Source organism: Triturus cristatus, chromosome 6, assembly GCF_964204655.1.
Source record: "Triturus cristatus chromosome 6, aTriCri1.1, whole genome shotgun sequence".
In the NCBI taxonomy this organism is placed as follows: domain Eukaryota; kingdom Metazoa; phylum Chordata; class Amphibia; order Caudata; family Salamandridae; genus Triturus; species Triturus cristatus.
Window position 1 is genome coordinate 157,097,985 of NC_140589.1, and position 17,791 is coordinate 157,115,775.

General features: G+C 44.5%; 1 protein-coding gene across 1 annotated transcript in view; it reads right to left on the bottom strand.

Annotated features, from left to right (window-relative positions):
• Nucleotides 1-17,791, bottom strand: part of PARP1 (poly(ADP-ribose) polymerase 1) — a 331,612-nt gene that overhangs the window by 152,749 nt on the left and 161,072 nt on the right. The window contains exons 9-11 of the mRNA XM_085610418.1: nucleotides 8,445-8,585; nucleotides 7,695-7,934; nucleotides 4,534-4,596 (exon numbers count right to left, since the gene is read on the bottom strand). Coding sequence (XP_085466544.1) covers nucleotides 4,534-4,596; nucleotides 7,695-7,934; nucleotides 8,445-8,585 — 444 coding nt within the window. The remainder of the gene's footprint in view (nucleotides 1-4,533; nucleotides 4,597-7,694; nucleotides 7,935-8,444; nucleotides 8,586-17,791) is intronic.

Consider the following 17,791-nt stretch of genomic DNA (forward strand, 5'->3'; position numbering starts at 1 on the left):
GTACTCTTAAATGGCAGCACTGCACTTACAGTGCTCAGGAATGGACCTGGGTACTGTAGGGGCATAGGGCTCATGCTCCTGTGCTCACACCACTGGCATAGGGCACCCAGCTAGAGGGGTGGCTGATGTATGCCAGGGCAGTGTAGGTGGTGGGCATGGCACACAGGGAAGTGTGCCAATGTCGACTCTTTGTTTTGTCTTGTACATAGACACTCAGCCTGCAAGGGCAGTGTGTGTGTGGTAGGGTACAGGGCCTCTAAGGGTGGCACAATGAGTGCTGCAGCCCTTAGAGGCCTTCTCTGGTCACAAGGCCCTGGGTACCTAGGTTACCATTTACCAGGGGCTGACATGTGGCCAGGGTTTGCCAATTTGGGTTTGAGGGTTTTAGGGAAGGAACATAGGCCCTGGGCACCTGATTGGCAGGAGTCCAGGGCACACTCAGTCAAAGTACATTCAGCAATTCGGCAAAAAGTGGGGGCATACCATGCAAGAAAGATGGCACTTTATCACACTCCGGCCCTAGTGGCCTATTTGCAGCTCTCAAAGACCCTGCTGAAGAAAAGCAACTTGCCCTGCAGGCGGTTTCAACCAGGGGTGGCATACGCTGCCAGCAGCAGGGCTGAGGTCGCTTTTGAAAGGTGGCAGGCCTTTGAAGCGTCCCTCTTGAGTACTGTCCATATCCTAGGAAAGGAGGTGTGACACCTCTGCCCAGGATGTGCTTTTTTTCTGGCCTCAGAGAGCAGAGGCTCTCGGGCCAGGAGCCAGAAACACGTCTGGTGGTGGCAGGCTGCATAAAGCCAGTCAGAGACCACACCAGGTTTCGTAGGGTTTCAGGGGACGCCGCTGAGGTGCCCCTATGAGTACATGTTTTAATAAATCCAACATTGGCATCAGAGGTCTGGTAGCAAACACTCCTGGGTTCAGTGAAGCCATCTTGGTGATGGGGAACTCGAGATGTCAAGTTTCCAGCCCATGTACTCTTTATGGCTTCCCTGGAACTTACAATATTACAAAAGTAGACTTAAATATTGTAGGGGAATATCTGCTCATGAAGATATGCTCACACCGGAGATATAGGGCACCCTGCCATAGGTCTTGTAAGGACTGCTAGAGGGGTGACTTAACTATACCTTAGGCAGTGCTGGTTGGCATGGCCCACAAGGCAGTGTGCCATGTTGACTTTGGCATTTTTGCTTGCAGCTGCAGTGGCATGACCTTGGTGAGTGGTCCCTAGGGGAGCTCCTTCAGTTCCCCTGACCTAGGTACCAAGGGTAACATTTTTACTTGGGACTTACAGGGGGCTAAAGTTGCCAAACGTGGAACAGTTTTAGGGAAAAAGACGGCACAGGGACCGTGGTTGGCAGGGGCCATGTGCACTACAATTGAACCCACATAATTTTCCAGGAAAAAAGTGGGGCTTAACCATGTCAAAGGAAGCATTTTCTCACACTGTGTTTCTTTTCCCTCTGCTGCAGGTGCACTGAAAACTGTGAGAGCCTCAGACTCCCTGACCTGCGGGACAAAACACATGTGCACCCAAGCCCACTGAAACCAACGGAGTCTCTGCGGATTCTGCAGGACTGCTGCTCAGTTCTCACTTGCAGCTTTTCTTTGCAGGTACTGTTCACCATTGACTTCAACATGTAGTGTTAGAGGCTACCACCACGAAAAGCACCTCTGCACCCAGACAACCCAGGGCAGGTAATCTTCAACTGTTGGTGCTTTCTTGGATCTTGGCCCCCTACTTAACTTAAGTCCAGAAGAACAGTCCTGCAAGTCGTTTGCAAGTGAACCTTTGGAGTGTATGTTTCTCCCATAGGATAACATTGTTCCATTCGAGGCTCATGCCTCAAAGCTGACAGTCATTTTCAGAAACACAGAAAATACAGCTATCTCAAAAAGTACTTATCTGATCTCAAAGATCAAGGTGTCTAAATTAATATAAAGATCTTTGCTATTTTTACAAATTGGTGTTGGATTTCTTTATTGAATGTGACTCTCATTTTTGGACTCAGTGTGTGCAACAAATGCCTAACACTCCCCTACAAGAAGCCTAAGGCTGCTCGACCACACTACCACAAATAGAGCACCATGGGATTGTTAAAGCAAGCCCCTGTACACTAGCCAGGGATACCTGGATTATTCACAGTGCAACTCATTTATAGAGAGCCAGCTTCCTACACAGTGTCTTTTTATTGGTCTCTCCTTTGTGTTGGGGTTTTTAAGTGGAGGAGGAAAGTTCTAGAAGCCAGACGCCCCCAGTCAATCCCAGGATGCACCATCATCACTCCACCTTTGTCCCAACATTCCTGCACAGTATTCTGGAGAATTCCAACATGGCGACTTCAAGTTGTATGAGGAAAGAGATTTTCTGAGAGCCTCAGCTCCGCCCTAGCTGACACAACCACCTGATGTGTTGGGCTCCATAGGTCTGGGCCTTCTTCATTTCTGTGGGCCTGGTCTGTCTCAGCGCAGGAGCTGTGAGAAAAGCTAATTATTGGATGCATATTTCCTCCCGACCCCTTCCTTTCCCAGGAACTGGGTTAAGCACTGTTAAGGATTATTGCGTAAGGAGGCCTTCGATTATCCTGCTGGTGAGCAGAGTAATTAACCTGGCCCAGTAGGGGAGCAAACCTTATTACTAGCTGAGCTAGAGAAATATGACAATTCATACAGTGCCATAAGGATTGTAGATATATTGTCAAGTAATATCGATCGATACTCATGGTGCATGTTAACTCTTAGATTGACATCTCGCTCGACCTGGTAGGCCTAAGTGGGCAAAACCATTTAGTGCAGATTCCACCTACAATGAGTAGAACAGTTTAAGCAACAAAGACCTTTAGTAAGCCCTACAGGACATCACTATGAATGGTCATTCACATTATAAACTATAGAGACAAAGGTGCCCCCTAAAAAATACTTCAAAGGTCAGAGAGCTAGGGGGAAAAGAACAAATGATACTGAGGAATGCTCCCTCATGACCTGCACTGCTTCCTGGTAGGCTGACTAGAGCTCCAAGGGCTGTCCATCATGGAGCTGATTGAGTCATGCATATAAACACAATTTATATATTTAAATTTTTTTATACAAAAGATTTTTTTAATGTTTTTGATTCACATTAGTACATGAAGAAGAAATAATCTAATTATACATAGTTAAAACATTTTTATGGACTCACAAGTAGTTCATGGTTACAAATATGCTATTGCTTTGCATTGTAGTGCATCAAATGTGACTTGCATCTCGTACCAAGATCCTTTTAGGAACTATGTAGACGACAATAGAACAACAATGGTACCGACATGTAATTTACCCCCATAAATCTAACCACACACAACCATTCTAACCTCATACATAACTCACTCACACACTCGCTCCACACACTAAAGATCCCAACCACATGAGCATATACCTCTAGACTTGGCAGAGAGAAAACTTCAAACAATATCCGCAATAATCTTGTCAGTTGGGAGTACACAATAACCAGGTCAACGCACGTTTCGGTGGGAAAAACAATAACCATCCACTTTTGTTAGGACCACTCATATATCTGGTTGCAGGTGAGTGGTGGGGGGTATAGTAGTGGGTTCCTAGCTGGTTATATTTTATCACTACCAGAAAACCTGGTCTGGACTCCCATGCAGAGAAGATGGAGGGGCAGCTGAATGCAATGTATAAAGCCCAATAAGATTCAGTAAATTACTTCCCTGTTGCAAATAGTCCTATAAGTGGCAAAGATATACCGATTCGACAGGATATTGGAAATCAATTATGAGCTCATGTCCAGATGCCATGAGATGTAACTGCATCCTGGTGTGCGAAGAAACCGGCTACAAGTTTTGCTGGACCTTTCCGTTTTTTCTGTTGCAGAATAGGCAGGTCTATCCTAGCATACAGGGTGGTTCACTGTATATTTATCCCTTTAGTCAATTTCCTTCCTGTATTTTTTAATATTAACAGGAGGCAGACTTCTTTTGTTGTAAGTATAACCTTACGATTCTCTGGACTCTTGTATGGTTCTGTTCCCAACCTCATATTGGATCACTCACATTATAAAGACTACCCCAGGTCAGTACTAATCCCTGAAGGGTACCTTCTACAACAGGCTAGCATTAAGCAGTTATCCGGCTGCGCAAGAACGTAGTCTCAAATGTGCAGCCCATATTCATGGTAAACTGACAGTGAGTGCGGCCCTGATAGGGAGGCTCACTCACAGTAAAAAGCCAAAAACCATGTAGTTAAAAACGAAAAATGTAGGGGGCTTATGAAGGCGGAACACCCTTTGCAACATATACATACTCATTCCAAAAAACTGCTTTTTCTTCAGAACGAAAGTGGCTTAAAAAAACAGTAAGCACGGGATTAGACATCTCTGAAAATGTGTAAAACCATTATTGCAAACCTGACGAACAATTGAACATACAGAGAATCAGACATCTTCACATTTAGGATCATATTTCCTATTTATTGAGCGACAGCCAGCTGTGCTATCAAAGAAACTCAATTTCTCAGGTTCACTTATCTGCTTACCAGAGTCTGGATCAACTGCAGCTCCCCCTTTCACAGTTAACTTCATTTTCTTTTCTAATGTCCCTGTGGATGGTGAGAGAGAGGAGGGGGGGGGGGCAGGTTATTGAGAAAGACAAAGCATAGTACAATTAACAACAGAAAACAGTTTAAATGGCAGGCACTTAATTTCAAATGGTGAAATTTATGCCAGGCTGTTACCTTGTGTTTCAGAAAGCTGTGGTCAGTTGGGCAAGAATAAAAGTAGTAAAAAATCAATACATTGTCATTACTGTATCATTATTAATAATTAACATGTACCAGGAGATAAGATCATCTGAGATAAGGCAGCTTATATTAAAAAATATATAAATAACAAACATGAATGATATTCCCCAACATTTTAGGTCTTTCTCCAGACTGTCACAGCTGATTTCCGCAACACATTGAAATAAACAGAGAATGACTGAAACAGCCATTGGTTGGCTTAGAGTAGCTGCCTTCAGCCATTGCTTGTTTCAGGTGTTTTTCATATTTTCTATCAGCCCCCAGGAGTACTGCTCAGTTTTACTTTCTGAAATGGTGATTGGAAAAGGAAGCTGTCTGACACATGTCATGCACCCCAAGCCAACATTCATCTGCAACTTGCTGTTGACATACCGAGGTCCAACCCCCAATAATGGAGCTTTTACTGGTACATTAAATGCAATATTCGACCGGTCTATCTCCCCCTCCCGCCTATCCTATGCATCTTTGGTGACCTAAACATCTGGTTTGACAAACTTCAAATTACTCATCCAAATACCATCTTATCAGGGTTGGCCATTCACATCGTAATCCAGATTGCCATCGGCCAGACCCACATAGCAGGCCATACATTAGACCACATGTTCTGCAACTCTCACATTATAAAAAGCCATACTTTCCACTCAGTTGGACCGATATGTGCCTAATCTCTTTCTCAAATATGATCCCTTCACATCTCTTAACTACTTCATCCCATTTGGCAGCAACCTGGAAATAGCTGAATATGGACAACTTTGAAATTCATCTAGCAAGCAATATACAAGTGTGAGGAATTTTTTTTAAAGATGCGGTGACTGGATGATCACAAGGAAAAAAACTCTGTAGAGAAGCCAAGTAACTAGATGACCACAGATCTTGGAAAGGAATTGTTTTCTTTTTTTTTTAAATTAACAAAAAAAAAATTTCAAAAAAATAAAAATCGCTTTAAAAACATAAAAACACGCCATAATCAAACAGAAATCTCTTTGGATGAATGAACACCTGATAAAAGGACAAATCTCAACACTTCAATGGTACTGGCACACAATTGAAGTACTCGACAAAATATGCCTACCCAGACACAACAAAGTATAAATCATACATCTAAGAGGCAAAGTAAACATAATATTCAAGCAATTGTTCTATTGAAATGTGAAAATCCAGAAAGCTGTCAAACAACTTGTAGGAAACTGGGTTCTTGTTGAAGTACCCCCCACTTTTTGCTTGGTATTTGATGCAACTTTTACTGAAGTGTACTGGGTTGCTAACCATGTCCTCAGTACCAGTGTTCTTTCCATAAAACTGTACAGTTGTTCCGCCAATTGGCAAAACATTCAGCATCCTCTGTAAGTCTCTAGTAAATAGTACCCTGGTACCTAGGGCCTGAGGTACTACAGAGGGTCCCAAAGGGCAGCAGCACGAATTGTGCAACCCTAAGAGACCCCTTACTAAGCATATGCAAGACTGCCATTGCAGGCTGCATGTCTTGATGCAGGAAAAAGTGAAAACACTAAATGCCACACATCCCTGTGTGCCAAGTTCCTAACACCACAAAGGGGTTTGATTCAGTAGGGACGGTTGTGTGGAGAGGGATCAATGTCAAAACACAAAAATACTTAGGGCTCCCACTTGGCCATTAATCAACAATAATTTATAAGAAGCACAACATTCACGTCAATCTCATGTGCTTGAGTATTTATCTCAAATATATTTCATACTTATTTACCATTCTTTCAGTTGCAATCATATCCATCTGGTACAAACAGAACATCACACTACACAAAAACAACTTAAAGATTAATGAATGCAGATAACAACACAACACCAGGGTTAATCAGTACAGGTAACACAACATGACATAAAACAATAGAAAATCCAAAAGATACCTGTTCCACTGAACACTAGTGAGTTGTTGTCAATGAATCCAAGGAACTCCCTCTAAATGAATTGTCCTACACCTTATAATTAGACATGGGGTTTTATAACCAATATTATGTTCCCACAGTCGGCGTTGTCCAAAGAAGGGAAGATTTAATAGTTGCTTAACAGGGAAAGATTCATATCAGAATCATAGCATGTAGTTTCATATTCGAGGTGCTACTTCCAATACATCCCCATCAAAAATTGCCAATGCGTTTCGACCTCATATACTGCCGGGGTATGTGGAGACTCTTTTAGGAGGTCACTCTTTGCGACGAGTCCAATATTTACAAACAGTATTTTGATGTCTTATGAGAGACTGTTTAACCAGATCCTGAGTACCACTATAGGGGTCTGGAGATCCATGGATATTCAAGAACGTCACCAAGCAATTTAATGCTCTCTCCCAGTAAACGTAAAAACATGGGCATGGCCAGAATGTGTGATAAAAGGTGTCTCTCGGGTGACACCCCCTCAAAGAGGTGATACACTGCCACCCCACGAAACTGGTGATAATTTGCTTAGTTATAGTAGATACAGTAGCAGTTGTGAACTAGCTACTGTATGGATCACCACCTCTACAGGCTAATAAATAACACAAACATCCAGCAAAACAACCCTGCATCCCGCCAATATAGTAAATATAAGTAATTTAGATGATAATCAAATTTCTCGAAACAGTTTTCCACCATGGTAATCCATAGACTAACATAACACACAAAGCATTTGTTTGGATATTACCCTAAATCGCCAGATATGTTGTTACATAGCTACCATGTACCCAATAGCATATACCATCTAAAAAGAAAAATTATAAGCACTCACATTTTCATTAGTTAGGTAAAAGGTATATCTATTGGCAATGTTAATTAAAGAATTCAAGGAAAAATCACTGTACTGCCTAAAGTACTACCTGTTACCAGTCTATACCACCAGCTGACTGTGCACTGTAATTTTCTAAAACACAATTAGCTACTTACCTTTTTCTGCCTTCCCTTTCCCGCTTTTCATTGCAGCAGGCGCACTGGATTTTGGTTTGATGGCAGACACCTGTGTGTGTTCCTCCTTCACTGCAGCACCCCAGGACGACAGACTATGCAAGGTAAGTAGCTCCTGATAACTCTTCCCTGACTGGACATCGTTGAGGAAATCCTCAGACACCACACGCACATTGGCTTCCTTAACTTCCTCCATTTTTTTACTCATTTTTTCTACTTCCTCTGATTGCAAACAAGTGATGAAATAAAAACAAAAGGAAAGTGAAATTACTTTCAGCATTTACAGGAAGGTGTGCTGATAAATCAGACCAAAACAGAACTAAGTTTCACACGGAAAACATTTTTTTAAGAATAAAAGCATTTAAAACTTGGCCCTAGGCACAAACAATCTACTAACCATTAAATCAGACTGGAGAGGTAAAGCAAATAGGCAGGCCTTAAGTGAAATGAAGATCAGTTTTTCATATTAAAAGTATCACTCGCTCACACAATGAATCTGACACGACTGTATGCCAAGAATGATAAATGAACCACATAACATGATATAAAAGTAGACTGGCAGGGACACATACAACTTTCAAAGGATATTTGTATTGCAGGGAAAATAACCAACAAGAGCTAAAGTTGAGTGCTTTTCCCATCCTCCAAGTGAAAAACGTCAAGCGCAAGTTTCAGAAGTACAAATGAAAATAGTCCTAGCTGTGCAGCATGTGAAGTGAACGATCCACTTACTTTTTGTACTGATGCAGAATGTGGCCTTTTTGGCAGTGCCAGTGGTCTTTCCTCCCAGCTCTTCGATTAAAGCTTTCATCTCATCTTTGTTCCTGGACAGCTTACCCATGGTTAAAATCTTCATGTTTGACAGAGGTTTATCTGCAATGCACAAGAAACATAGTTGACAACTGAAAGGATACTGTGTTAGGCAGGCAACTTAGTTTACGTGATAAAGCGGAGATCAAATCAGTCAGTCAAAAGACTTATTCGGCTGAGAAGCCTTAAAAGGATATCACAATATACAAGACACACTTTTAAAATGCATAAAATGTCAATATCATCGAATAAATACATAATACAGTACAAAGAATGTGATCAACCAGCAGGGTTAATCCAAATGCAGCTAAATATAAACAAACATGAGGCTATTTAGTTTTCATAGTTAGTGGCATTTACCCACGTTTTTCTGATTCTAAGGGCTTGGCCAGGGCCTACCTAGTTTACAAAGTAAACAATAAAATTCTAAATCTTAAAGTTGGAGATAGTTACCATTCTTTATAGGATCTTGAGCCAAAACTGCGTAATAATGGGCGCAAATAGTGCAATCTTGGGTAAAGATAAAAGTCACAAAAAAAACAAAGTGCGCTGAAGGCTGCAGGAATCTTTTGTGACAGGGACTTAACAGTAATGAGTGAAACCAGGAGCCTTGATGGGGAAAGTCCATCAGAGAGTGCAAAGTGTTACGCCTCAGCCAAGTCAAATAAAATCTATGCTCGTTGTTAGTGATCCATGTTAAGTATTGTTCTGTCCCTTCTATACGCTTCATATCAAAGTAACCCAAAACAGAACTCATACCATGGGACGTAATAAGTCTACATTCTTTTTTATATTTTGTAAAAAGGGATTTCACTATATGTTTGGTGCTCTTATTAATTTCTTCGGGGAGTCGAAAATATGTGATTAATCAGTCTGAAAAGCCCCTTATAACATATGCGAGACAGGGGGATGGTAAATGCTCTCTCTTGTTTCAAACAGTCACCCAGAAAGAACCTCTCTTGAAAAAGAGGTGCACTGTGAGTGCCAGATCTTCACCCAAATAAGTAAAGGCACTACTTGACACAAATCCTCTAAGAAGGGGAGACCAACCTCCAAGAGGGCAATGAGGCTGAATGTCCGGTTAGGAATCATTAAAAGTCTACACAAGAACTTATTCTCACTTATTGGGAGTTTATTGGGAATGGTGTAGTCCCAAACTTCAGCCCCATAATACCCCTGGGGGAGACATTTGGATTTATACAAATTAAGTTCCTTAAAGGGTTTCTGTCATAACTTCTTTGAAAACCTACAAATTCCATCTATTACCCTAGCAAATTTACAAGTTCTTTGATCTAGTAGCTCTTCCCAAAACGATTTTTCTGAAAAAGTAACATCAAGTTAGTTGAAGCTTATGAACTTTTGTAATTGATATTCCTTCGATGTTAAAAGAACATGAATAAGTCTTTTTGGGGGAAATGGTCATAACATGGGATTTCAGTGGCTTATTTTGAGGGTGAGAGCCCCCATAAAATTGTTAAAAGTATCAAGAAGTAATTGCAAACCATAAACCGCGTCATCTGCGTATAGTAATACCGGTACTGAACGGTTGCCAACTTTTGGGAGGTCTTTACCTTTAGCCATCAGTGCAGATTCCAGTGCATTTATGTAAAAAAAGAAATAAAAATGGGGCTAGGATGCAGACTTGACACACACCCTTGAGGGAAATACAGGGTGCAGTGCAATCCCAATCTAGCATGAAATGCACCTTTGCTGTAGCCCCACTGTGAAAATGTGTTGAAACGTTTACCAGGGCTGGGTCAATCCCTGCGCCACTCATCATGGGCCATAATTGGCCTCTATCAACCAGGTCAAAGGAGCTTGAGAAGCCCATGTGGAGGACCCCACCTCTAGCTAGTTTATTTCCCAAATAGCAATAGAAGATTTTAGGATTGCTCCACCGTGCCGACCCCTGGACGGAAACCATATTGTGTCTCTGAAAAAAAACTATTCTCGAGTGCCCATTGCTCCAAAGATTAACAGGACTCTCCCCATCCCCCCACAAAACCATTTGACCACCTAGGATGTACACGATGTGACTATTAATAGTAAGCAAACGTTATTCGACTCAGCCCACAGGGGAAAAGAAACAGTGCGGATCCTCCAAAGACAAATCACCCATAGCAGCCCTTTCTCCACATTTGACATTCCAGAAAGGCATCCCCTAGTAAGAGTATAGTAGAGAAGCGCCTCAGAACAAGACACCTTCCCTATTTGATGGACAAACAAAACTACTAAAAAACACTACAAAGCTTGATCGAGCACACATTGGTCTTGCCATGCATGGGTAGACTTCAACGCTCATGCTCCCACAAACACAACTGATAATCAGCACCCAGGGTATGAGACCACTTTGGGGACTTGAATGAAATGTAATGTCATATTAATTTATAGAGCCTACTATCACTCATGCAGGTCTACTAGTGCAAAGCAGGTACAAGACCTAATTTGCCTAGAGAGCTGGGCATTTGCAAGTTAATCGAAAAACCAGATCTTCAGCTTCTTTCAGAACTCAAGAACAGAGGAGGAGGCTTTTATGTGAAGAGGGTGAACGTTCCATGCTTTAGGAGTGATATACAAGAAGACCTAGTCTCCAGATCTCTGGTTTTTAGCCTTTTGGTTAGTTGCTTGATTACCTTGCCGTAGAGTATGTTCCCATAGTCCAATTTGCAGGTGATGAGTTAGTGTGTTTTTTTCCTGGTGGGATTGGGAAGCCACTTGAAGATGTATCTCGGCAGCTTCACGGTCTAGAAGCAGGATTCAATCACTGTGCTGACTTGCGTGGTCATGTCCAGCTTGCTGTCAAGAATGATGCCCCACATTCATAGCGTGCGTGCTGGATTTGGGTCTGAATTCGGTTAGCCATCAGTTGGAGTCCCATGGTGAGGTGTTGTTGCCGAAGATCATTACTTCGGTTTTGTCGGTATGGAGTTTTAAAGTTTTGAATTTCATTCTTTTTGTAACTTCTGTAATGCAGGCGGTGAACTTGTTTCCTGTGTTGAGGATCTGGTCCGAAACAGAGAGTATCAGTTGCATGTCGTCGGCGTGGGAGAGGGTGCGGAGGTCGAGTGTGCGGGTGACACTGGACAGAGGGATCATGTAAGCTTTGAAGAGAGTGGGGCAGAGGGATATAGCTTCAGGCAAATCGCAGATGAGGAGCAGATCCAGCTAAGGGAGAGTCCTTGGATGCCAATCCTGTGCAGGCATCTGATGAGGATAGTGTGTGATATGGTGTTGATTGTGGCTAAGGGGTCCAGGAGGATGAGGACTGCTTTCTCCCCTCTGTCTAGTATCATTTGGATGTCATCGGAGGCAGCGGTGAGTGCTACTTCTGTACTGTGGTTGGGCCTGAAACTGGAATGAGTTGTGTCAAGTAGCTGGTGGCTGCTAAGGAGTCAGTTGATGAGCGTCCACCATCAAAGCAATCTTTTACTTTAATCATCCTCTTGACATTAAAATTTTAAAGCTGTCAACACACAAAAATACCTTTTTACTGCCTGAATAACTGGCATAGGCCCACACTTACGCAGCAACTTGTGACACATTCCCAGGCTACTTGATCTTGATGAAATCATATTCCTCAACACTAACAAACTTCATCTTCGTCCTGTATATGGTTATGCTCCAGAACATTATCCATGATTTTATTTAATGAAATCTTTGATATTTATCTTTGTTTTAACCTAATGCAATACATGCTACTTATCCTTGCTCTGTGTTTTATGGGGTTATGCTCCAGAACATTATATATGATTTTATTTAATGCAGTATTTGATGTTTATCTTTGCTCGTTTGTATGGTTGAGAGAAAATGGGACTCTGTTGTAGTACCCCCCACGTTTTGCCTGGCTTTAGATGCAACTTTGACTGTAGAATACTAGGTTCCTGCTGTCCAGGTTCCCAGTATCAGTGTTCTTTACCTAAACACATGTCCACAATTGGTACTTCTGCCCCTCTGTAAGTCCCTCTTAAATGGTACCCTAGGTACCTAGGGCCTGGAAGCTGAAGAGGCCCCCCTCACTAGGACCATGCCACTGCCCCTGCAGTTGGCATTCCCCTGTGAGGTGAAAAAATGACCAAGTCGACATGGCACACTGCCTGTGTGTCATGCCAGCTAGCACTGCCTAAGACACAGGCAAGTCACCCCTCTAGCAGGCCTTACCAGCCCTAAGGCAGGGTGCACTGTATCCCAGGTTTGGGCATATCAGCATGAGGGGATCGGCTCCTACAGTATTAGGGTCTATCCCCTAATAGTGTAAGTGCCAGGGAAGCCCTAGAGAGTACATGGGCTGGGAACTTGACAACTCAAGTTCCACAGCACTGTGATGTCTTCAATGAACCCGGGAGTATTTGGTACCAAACAGCTCCTTGAAATAAATCCACACTGATGCCAGTGTGAGATTTATTAGAACATGTACTCGGGGGCACCTCAGAGGTGCCCCCTGAAAACCTGCTGACCGTGGTGTGGGCACTGACTGGCTTTAGGCAGCCTGCAACACGCAGACCTGTTTCTGGACCCCTGGGTGGAAAACCTCTGCTCTCTGGGACCAGAGACAATGCAAATCCTGGTCAGAGGTGTGTGAGAAAGTGCCTGTTTTGCATGGTTAGCCTGCCCACATTTTGCCTTGTTTTAATGTGGTTTCAAATGTGGCGCACAGGGTCCCTGCCATCCAGGTTCCCTGTCCTAGTGCTCCTTCCTTAAAACAAACCCCCAATTGGCACTTATGCCTCCTGTAAGTCCCTAGTAAATGGTACCCTAGGTACCTAGGGCCTGGAAGATAAAGTGGTTCCCTTGTAACCCCCCTCACTCTGACCATCCCACTGCCCTTGCAGTTTGCATGCTCCTGTGAGGGAGAAAACAAAAAAGTCGACATGGCACACTTTCAGCAACTGTGCACGCTCCTGCCGGACATTTCCCCATCAGTGGCCCCTACCTACCCTCACCACCCCATCTGTTCCCTCCATCCAACATTGGCTCAAATGAAGCATGAATGCTGAACGCCCTGCTATCCCCGTGGAAAACAACTCCTTTCTATTAGGCCTTAGTTTCTAGCTCTGGGGGAGCCCTCTAAATACTACATTTAGGGGAAGAGGGGGGCGGGGGGGGGGGGGGGGAGTGTCTCATTCTTCAAGATGGCGGGGACTGAAAGATGTGCTTCACCTCACCTTCACCACCTTTGGGTGGAGTTGGCAGAGGTGGCCACACCTCCTATTCTCCTAGGTTTTCCCACCGGATTGCCTGCCCTAAGTGGGTGTGTAAACCAGGGGCTGCCATCTGCTGCTAGCAGCAGAGGCTAGGAGTCGCAATACAAGGGTGATAGGCCTTTGAAGCTTCACACTTTGAGCACTGGCCCATCCTGGGGGAGGAGGTGTGACACCTCTGCCCAGGACATGCATTGTTTCTGGTCCCAGAGAGCAGTGGCTCTCTACCCAGGGGTCCTGAAACAGTCTGCCAGTCATAAACCACACCAGGTTTAGTAGGTATTCAGGGGGCACCGCTGAGGTGCATGTTTTAATAAATCTCATACTGGCATCAGTATGAATTTATTACAAGAAGCCGTTTGGTACCAAGCACTCCTGGTTCAGTGAAGCCATTATGGTGCTGGGGAACTCGAATTGTCAAGATCCCAGCCCCTGTACTCTCTATGGCTTCATTGGCATGCACAATATTAAGGAATAGACCCCAATACTGTAGGGGCATATCTGCTCATGCAGATAAGCCAACACCTGAGATATAGTACACCCTGCCTTAGGGCGGTAAGGCCTGCTAGAGGGGTGACTTACTTGTATCTCAGGCAGTGCTAGCTGGCAAGGCACACAGACAGTGTGCCATGTCGACTTGGTCATTTTTTTTTCACCTGACAATGGAATGCCAGCTGCAGGAGCCCCTTTTCAGTCTCCAGGCCCAAGGTACCCATGGTACCACTTGCCAGGGACTTACAGGGGAGTACAAGTACCAATTGTGGACTTGTTTTTATGGAAAGAACACTGGTACTGGGACCTGGACAGCAGGGACCCAGTACTCTACAGCCAAATTTGAATTAAAAGCCAGGCAAAAAGTGTGTGCGCGTGGGGAAGGGGAGGTGGAGGTCGGGGTTGATACTAAAACAGAACCGCATTTTCCCACACTGGAGAGACGCGATTGGAAGACTGAAGGAGTCCCCAAGGGCGAAGGCCCACATGGGGCCCGATGTCGATCCAGAAACCGCCTGGTCAAAGCTGGAGTAGTCGACCCCAGATGAAGAGAAAAGAGGAACACGGTTGATGATGCAATATCAAAAGAGGGATTGAACTGAGCGCTGTAATGGTGTCGAACTGGAGTTCACCTGTGAATCCAATGGCGGAAAGAAAACAATCTAACAATGGCGCTGATGACCATGCGCATTCCCATCAAGAGGAGTCACAGTGCCTTGTGACTTGAAAGACTTCTACAAAGAAAAGCAACTTGCACACATCTGTGCCCAGCACTAGATAACAGGAGTATGCACAGCATGTGTATCTACAGCCACACATGCCTCAACCATTTGTTACCAAAGGTAATTAACTTTATCTTCTGATTCAGATTCCTCACTTCTTAAATACATTCCCAAGCAATAATACCAGGAGATGGAGGGCTTAATGTACTGTTGCACTATGAAATCCTGAAGATCAGATGAACTCCCCATCCCTTCTATCCTCTGACTCAAGACAATGCTTGGCGAAGGTTTGAAAGGATAACAAGTAGCACCTTTGCCAATGTCGCCTATTGGAATCCCCCTGGCCAGAGTAGATGTTGAAACTGTGGCCCTCGTAGAGAATGTCCTAATACCCTCTAGTGGCTCCTTATGACCCATTGTGTAGTAGATCATAGTACAGATGATAATCCATCTGAATAAAGTACTTTTCTGCACCATTCTATTCTTCTTGTCGCACATATACCCGATGAAGATCTTGTCATCCACGTGGAATCCCTTTATGCAGGCCTCTCATCCTCCTTTGTGAGAGGACGTGAGGGGAAAAAAGGAAGGGCGTATGGTCAAATGACTTCAATGGAAAAGGTTTACCACCTCGGAGTACCAGCTTATCAGGGTAGAATAAAGTAAAAGGAGGTCTGACTCTCAATGCACCTCACTGACACGCCTGCCTGTTGAATTGGCAACAAGAAAAACGTCCTTAGGCGTCAAGAGATGTAAGAAATGACTATGTACTGGCTCAAATAGAGGCCGCATTAAAAGGGTCAAGTCCCACTGGAGCATACTCAATAGAGTGGGAGGAAACATGTTGGTCAGACCTTTGAAAAACCTCAACACAATAGGGGACTTAAAAGGGGATGGTTAGTTGGGAGGCAAAGGAAAGCCAACAAGGGTACAAAATACCCATTCACAGTATCCACAGTGCCTGATGATAATGATGATCACCACAATTCTGAGCAACTTAGTGGCCTGTATACCAACAGAGTAGTCCAATAGTGTAGCAAAAATACAGAAATAACCACTTTTCTCAAGCGTAAATCTGCACTCTGCAATTTTAAGATGCTAAAAGGGGGTGACATAATAACCCTGGGGTGTCCGGGTGCACAGGTGCTGATTGCGATGGTAGCCTTGAACGCTACACACTAAAGTTAATAGAAGGGGTACCTGCAGGAAAAAGGCTGCAAGAGGGGGGCTCGGCCAGTGAGGGTCTCTGGGGCTCGGGTACACATTTTGTTTCCGTGGACCCGAGCTGGGGGGCTAGAGTGCAGAGGGGTTTTGTCCGGCAGCTCATAATTCTTGGGTGGCCTGGAGAGAGGAAGAAAACAGGGCAGCAGGGCCACTTTTGATTAAGCCCTCGTGGATCCCGAAGACACTCGTCAGTAGGTCGGTGTCCAGACTGGATATGCAACAACCCTTGGTTACTGAAAACGCTTAAAGAACCCTAGATTTTTGTGATGGGTGGCTTCTAGAGGCCCTAGCATGTCCAATCTTGGCAGGGAGACTGATCTGACCTCCTAGAGCAACTAAGAATTCTTCCTTTAGTGCTGCTCCCTCAGTGGGCCAGACAGCCAGCAACACGATGGACCGAGCAGATGCTGGTGGGTGCCTGCCCAAGGGAGATGCCAACTGGTTGTCGAAGTCTTGGTCAGTCCTCCAAGCATTGGAGAGGGTACACAGCTTTTGGATGAACCGGGTCTTAGCAGTTGTTGAGGTTCCAGCGAGTATAGTGAGGCTATTTGGGTAGATCCCTATTGTATGATAATTGAGATTCCAGCACTCAGGACGGGTTTTGGGCCAGGTTTGTGGTCAATCTGAGAAAGTGACCTCTTTCTGCATGGTTGTCCCCACTTTTTGCTGAATTGCTGATGTGCTTTGAGTGCGCCCTCCGCTCCTGCTAATCAGGTACTCAGGGCCTATGTTCTTTCCCTAAAACTGCATTGAAGCCTAAACCTAATTGGCATCTCTGGCCACAGGTCAGCCCCTGGTAAATGGTACCACAGGTACCCAGGGCCCTGTGACCAGAGAAGACCTCGAAGGGCTGCCACCCTTAGAGGTCCTGTACCATTACACTCACACACTGCCTTTGCAGGCTGCATGTTTTGGTGCAGAACAAAATGAAGAGTCGACATGGCACACATCTCTGGGTGCCATGCCTACAACCCACTGCCCTGGCATAGATCAGTCACCCCCTCTAGCTGGGTGCACTATACCAGTGGTGAGGGTACAGGTGCAGGAGCCCTGTACCCCTACATTTTCTAAGTCCATTCTTAGACATTGTAAGAGCAGTGTTGCCATTAAGAGTATATGGTGCTGGGAGTTTGTCATTACGATCTCCACAGCACCATAATGGCTACACTGAAAACTGAGAAGTTTGGTATCAAACTTCTCAGCACATTAAACCCAAAAGGATGCCAGTGTGGGATTTAATGAAACAATGCACATAGAGGGCATCTTAGAGATGCCCCCTGAAAAATAACCCACCATCAGTGTCAAGGCTGAGTGGCTGCTTTCAGCTTCCACCACCAGACATGTTTCTGGACCTCTTGGTCAAGCGCCTGCTGCTATCTGGGGCCTGAAACAATGCACATCCTGGGACGAGGTGCAACGTCTCCTACCCCAGGATAGGCAGGCTTCACGAAGGGGAAGCTTCAAAGGCTTGCCGCCTTTGTGAGCTTCCCCAGGCCACTTACTGATTTCAGCAACTGTTCACCACTGGTTCTGACCCCCACTTTGGGTGTGAGAACCGGCGGGAAAAACAAGTGAGGAAGAGTAGGTGTGCCCACCTCTGCCAACTCCACCCCTCAGGTGGGGGAGGCGAAGT